Below are 6,000 nucleotides of genomic sequence, written 5' to 3'. Positions count from 1 at the left end.
CACCAGTACTGGGCGAAAACTCTGGGAAAGGTTCCGCATCCCCACCAGCCGGGGCGGGGCTAAAGCTGGACCCAACCACAGCTCGCCGGGCGGCGGGGAGACACTAAGAAACCGCACCTTCTTAAGGCAAGCGAAGACTCCCCTTATGCGGAGGCTTAATGTTCTGAGTTTTAATGAAGCGTTTACAAAATGATGCCTGGACCAGAAAGTGCAAGCCAGAGAGCGAGAACTCCTGTTGGACTTTTAAATAACTCACCCTATCACGCGGGTCTCTCCTCCAGTCGGAAAGCTCCCTCATCCTGCCTTCCCTTCCGCAACTCTGTCACGCCAGACTTCTTCTTCCCACCGTCTCCTCCTCTGCACCCCCGTCCTCGCGTGGTGCAGTCCAGAGTCTCGGGTCACGGGGCCGTGGGGGCGCGGCTTGCTTTGAGCCCTGGGGTGCCTCTCCAGGCGTCGGCGGGAGTCCCCTGGAGAAGCGGCTGCGGCTGGAATGATGCTGGGCCAGAGTCGCTTCATCTTCGTTCTTCTGGCTGCGGCAGCCACCTGCTCCTTGGCGCAGCACGCGCCGCCGGTGGGTGAGCTCGAACCGAGGCGCAGATGGGGGCACAGGTGCAGGCGGGGGCGCAAGTGCAGGTGTGGCAGAGCGGGCAGGGAGTGAGGAACACCTGGTCGCGGGCAATCACTTTATGAGATTTGTGGTTTCGTTCGCAGGAGTGTGGCCACAAACCGGCAGGTGAGCCCCATACCTGGTTGATTTGGTGCTCTATGGAACCAGAACTCCTTTTAGGGAAATCCTAAACTCCGCAGAATGGCTGTGTATGGTTTGCACACCCTCACATTTGAGTACTAATATTTGAACTACCAGTTCCAAGCTTTCGCATCCGGAAAGAAATCTTTAGTGAAAAAATTCCAGTCGATTGTGTACATTACTCAAGTTGCAGACTGCTCGATGACTTTGTTCTCTGGTGACTAGGTGCTTTCTCCTCAAGAAGATAAACCCTCACCGGAAGCCTCCCATCGCCAGTCGTCTCGGCCTGGGCAGTGGGAGACGCCCAGAGCAGGCCCCAGCACACGCGTTGTAGCCTTCACCCCTAGTCATGGGAACTCCGGTCTTGTGGCCTTTTCCCTCAAGCTGGTCACAGGGCCACTGACTTGACAACTGCAATAGACAGTGAGGGACCAGCGTGACTCCTTCTAGACAAGAGGAAGTATACCAAGAATGAGAAAATCTCTAGCCAGAGGTCACACTATTGTTCACTGAGCATTCCTAAAGTCAAGCCTCTTGGCACCCAGTCTGGCACTCTTTCATAACTCATTGCTTTTAAAGTAGTAAGACTGGGGGCTGGCCATTATGTCAGAGGTAGAGTGCTTTCTAAGCATGCCAAGTCCCTGGGTTAAATCCCCAGTCCAAAACAAAACCAGTAAGGCTACACTTTTCTTTGCCAGCAGATCAGATAACTAAAACATGGTACATCTGACCTGAGGCTGAGGAAGATGTATAGTTTATATAGGACATTGGAAGCAAAGTGTAATCTCCTTTATTGTTTTATTCCTATAAGGAGAAATGCTTTAAGAATCAATCATGATGGGATATTATTCAGCCACTAAAAACTGATGTAATATTTAGCAGATAAGAGCAGAATGTAAAACAGTACGTACAGTTATTTAAATAATAGAAAAATACACAGTATGTACATATGGACAAGGATTGAAAGAAAAAGGAAAAATAAAATTAGTTTGCCTTAATGTGTATAGGGAATTAATTTGCTTGAGGGGAGTTGGGATTACAAGGGTCTTTAAAGAATTTAATACTTTGATGCTGTTGGGTACCCTTCATCCAAAGACCACCAGGAACACACTAGTAGTTGAACAAACTGAGTGTAATATTTTTTGAGGTGAGGGAGAATGCACACCATGGGCAACCATGGGTTAGAAAAAAAAATTACAAAATTTGGATTTGGGGTAGGACTAAGGAATTTGGGGGTTGCTCTTGATTGGATGCTTTCAGAAAGTGGGGCAATTCTTGGGGAAAAACATAAGTCATTCATCTAAGGAGCGGAGGGGTGTTTAATATTTTATGGCTTGCACAGTGCCCTTGTTTTTGTCAGTGCATAGATAGAATCATGAAGTACTCTTGCTTTGTTTCATTATGTCTCAGAGTAGTCTTGTCTGAGGTAGGTATTCTGTGAGATTGTGGGTTCAAGAGCAAAGCAGAAATAACCTGGCTGTGAGTGTTGGGACAGGTTACCCATGTTGAATGCAGTTGAGATACGAAATGTCCATTCCATTTGGTAGCTGGAGGTCATTGATTATCTTGACTCAAGCAGTTTGGGGGCAGAAAATAGGTTGTAGTGGGCTGGGGATTTATCAGAAAGAAAGTTATGGAGAGATGACTGTTCTTAGTAATAAATCTGAGCAGATTCATAAGTTGTTGTATGTTGAAAGATAATGACTCAGTAATGAATTGCTGAAGGGAACATTTTTATGCATCAGCTTCTCATACAAATAGGAACACTGTTGACATGAGATTTCAAATCAGCTTTAACAATAATTTTTCACAAAGATTCCAAAATTGTATAAATCTCACATGACTTCACCAGTGTCTGTTGTATTGCATGGGCTTTTCCCCTGTTCACAAAGAAAGGACCACACATGAATGATCTATTCGCTTATTCATATAATATTCATGTACTCAACTCCATTCCACATGCTGGCAGCGAGTCAGTCAACAAGATAGACACGGCCAGTGCCCCCTTGGAGGGTTTATTCATATTCCTTTTACCTACATATCAGCAGTTTAATAGGGATCATTCCATTGAAGCCCTGAAAACATTTACATGCTCATATGCATTATGTGTGCAAGACACAGGCCCTTTCTTCTTTAGGTGTGTATCTGCTAAATTTTAGATAGCATTTTAGGAAACAACTTATTTAGAATAGCTAATTAATTAAAAAATTGAATTAAAAATTGCCTTGCTAGAATTATTCAGCTTCTTTTCTGTTAGATATAAAAATCATGAGTTATTATTCTTTAAATTATCTCTCATTCTTTTCTGAGTATATAAAAACACACAAGGGAATTCAGAATTTTTTTGTACATTAGTAGAAGCACTTCATTGAGGTTCTCGTTAATTTTGCAAGACTCAAATATTTTAAGGAACTGGATAAGTTTTGTTTTGTTTTTGTTTTGTGTGTATGTTACCAGAAATAGAACCCAGTGGGGTTCACCCCTGAACTACACCTCCAGCTCTTTTTATTTTTTGAAGCAGCATCCCACTAATTTACTCAGGCTGGCTCGAACTTGCAATCCTTGTGCCTCAGTCTCTGGAGTTAGGCATGGGCCACATGCCAGGCCACTGCTGCTGCTTCTTTTTATTCTTTTTTTCCCCTCTTTGGTGTAGAATATTGATTGAGCCTTTAATGAAATAATTTTCAGTAAGTATGTTGTAAATATTTTCCTAAGTATGTTATGTTCGGTAGCTCTGTAATTAATTTTTCTTAACAAGTGGAGAAGACTTAAATACTGATTAATTTCAAAGGCTTAAGTTCTTCTCAAATAATCAGAATAATTTACAGGGAATTCACTGATCCAGAAAACTTTAAGAAGTCACTTTCCAGAGTTTCAAATAGATTAAAATATTAGGTTTTCATTGCCCTTAGAAAGCAACATAAGAGACGGAGACTGTGAAGAGGGTGTTAAGATTCTAAATTTGACTGTTTTTGCTGTGATAAAGTAACAGTATACCATGCTGCATACCATCTCTGTGCTATCATCTATTTATAATCTTTATGTATCATCTACTTTAACTTTTACCTGGCTTGATAAGATTGCCTATTAAAACCACGTATAGTTAAGTTTGGGGATAGTTAGAAATGCTATGTTTAAATGATTTCTGGATCAGCACCTTTTGAGCACCTGAAATACTGAGGTCTCATGGCTGTTACTTATTTTCACTCAACATTTACGCTTTGTTCTTGGAACTAGAAAGTATGCATGTTTCGTGTCTGTTTATGGTAGCCAGGATTATCATAGTTATCAACCCTGGACTCCCACATGTATTATTGTGAGGTTGCTCTTTAGCTTTTACCTCTGGGGCAGGTTGACTTCTCTTCTAAAACCTGACAAAGCATTTTCAACTTCCCTCACACTTGTCTAGTAAGAAATGTGCTTGTAATTTGATTTTTACATTGGCTTCAGAACCCAGGACATGCAATATAATTATTGAGAGGAACAGGAGTCATTGCATTTCACTTATTTGCCGAGTTAATTCTAGTGATCATCAAAAGCACTGAACTTAGTGCATCTTATTCTCTATTAGGAATCAGATTGAAGCACTGATTTTATTGTTACTGCTGTAGGAAATTGTGACAGAGCAGGGTTAGCCCTGGTTTCTGCTTGTCTCTAGCTTTGTAACCGTCTACACAAATCACTGGTGGATCTGAGACTTGCATCCTGAACAGGACCATTCAATTTCTGGTTGCTTGAACTTGAGAAAATGGGCGTAAATTGGATTTTTGTGAATGAAGTCCTATTTTAACCAAAAGGTCTGATACTTAGAATAATTTTATATTGAATAATTATTTTTTATAAGAATTACATTTCTAAAGTTAATAATTGCGTCCTTACTAAATGATATTTGAAAGATTCATACTTATAAATTAAGATTTTCTTGAATAGAATGCTACTTTTTTGGTATTCATTCCCAAATTTACTTAAAGGATGAGAGAATTTCGAGTACAGTGCCCTCCATTGCAGTAGCTAGTATTATTTTAAAATAATTTTAGATAGTGATAGTTTCAAACATTTAAAAATAATGTCAGAGAATCAATATTTGAAAATCTTCCTCATACTATATATAAAATCATACAAATTTGGGGGCTGTAGTTCTCAGTGGCAGGGTGCTTGCCTAGCATGTATTAGGCACTAGATTCAATCTTCAGCACCACATAAAAATAAACAAATATGGGCTGAGACTGTGGCTCAGCGATAGAGTTAAAACGAGCGCTTGCTCGCAAGTGTGAGACCCGGGGTTCGATCCTCAGCACCACATAAAAGTAAATAAGTGAAATAAAGGTATTATGTCCAACTACAACTAAAAAATAAATATTTTTTAAAACAAATAAACAAAAGCCTACAATTTTAAAAATTAACATTTAAAATTTGTATCAAGGTGTACATAGTTTTAAAATATCAAATAATATGGACAGGCTTATGAAAATTAACAGTCTCTTGCCCCATTCCTTCTACCCCAGCCCTGTGGCTTAGAGCAATCACTTTTAACTGTTTCTGTTCTTAGTTGGCCAGGTAATTATTTAAGGGTAGAAGTCATCTAGAACCCACATCTATTGCCATGCTAGTTGTTACAGCCCAGTTTCTTTAATTGATTAGTGCTCTGCTATCTTGGGTGTTAAAAATTAAATCACCTGTAGTTATTTTATGAATATCAACATCAATGATATATTTATATATTTGTCTGAGTTAATTAACTTTAGGCATTGTCTCATACTACAATGGTAGATAAAAATTTAGCTTATTTTTAACATTCGTCTGTTTTTCCTAGTGCTTTATTGAGATAATACACATCATTGTGCTACCATCAATATGATCAGTTTTTTTGTGTGTGTGTGCACACGTGGTGCTGGGGATTGAACCCATGCCTTGTACTTGCGAGGCAGGCACTTTACCAACTGAGCTAAATCCCCAGCCCCTATTATGATCAATTTTAAGGGATTTTTATCACTTGTCATTACTTACCTTCACCTCTTAATCCCCAACCACCAAACCCTAGGCAACCACTAAAGAATTTTCTGGCTATAGATTTGCCTATTTTGTGTAAAGGGGACTGTATCATGTGCTCATTTTTTTTGTTTGTTTTGTGTGGGGTTTTTTTTTTTTTCCGTGGTGCTGGGGATCAAATCCAGGGCCCAGCTAGTGCTAGGCAAGTGCTCTACCATTGAGCCAATTCCCAACCCATGAATGGTTTCCTTTTGACTGGCATC

At 40.2% G+C, this 6,000-nt stretch overlaps 1 protein-coding gene across 3 annotated transcripts in view; it reads left to right on the top strand.

The window, feature by feature from the left end:
- The first annotated feature begins 327 nt into the window (after positions 1-327).
- The window catches only part of Asah1 (N-acylsphingosine amidohydrolase 1), a 68,799-nt gene continuing 63,126 nt past the window's right edge, over positions 328-6,000 (top strand). Inside the window, exons 1-2 of one of the 3 annotated variants that reach the window (XM_058573127.1) lie at positions 328-609; positions 712-733. In XM_058573127.1, the coding sequence (XP_058429110.1) occupies positions 491-609; positions 712-733 (141 nt within the window). In that variant the 5' untranslated portion in view covers positions 328-490. The remainder of the gene's footprint in view (positions 610-711; positions 734-6,000) is intronic. The other 2 variants (XM_046425975.2, XM_046425976.2) reach the window with 2 other exon arrangements.

Source organism: Marmota monax, unplaced genomic scaffold (assembly GCF_021218885.2).
Source record: "Marmota monax isolate L192 unplaced genomic scaffold, Marmota_monax_Labrador192_F-V1.1 WCK01_AAM20220418_F8-fsc00197, whole genome shotgun sequence".
NCBI lineage: Eukaryota > Metazoa > Chordata > Mammalia > Rodentia > Sciuridae > Marmota > Marmota monax.
Note: the sequence above shows the minus strand (reverse complement) of the source record. Positions and strands in the feature narration are given on the sequence as shown.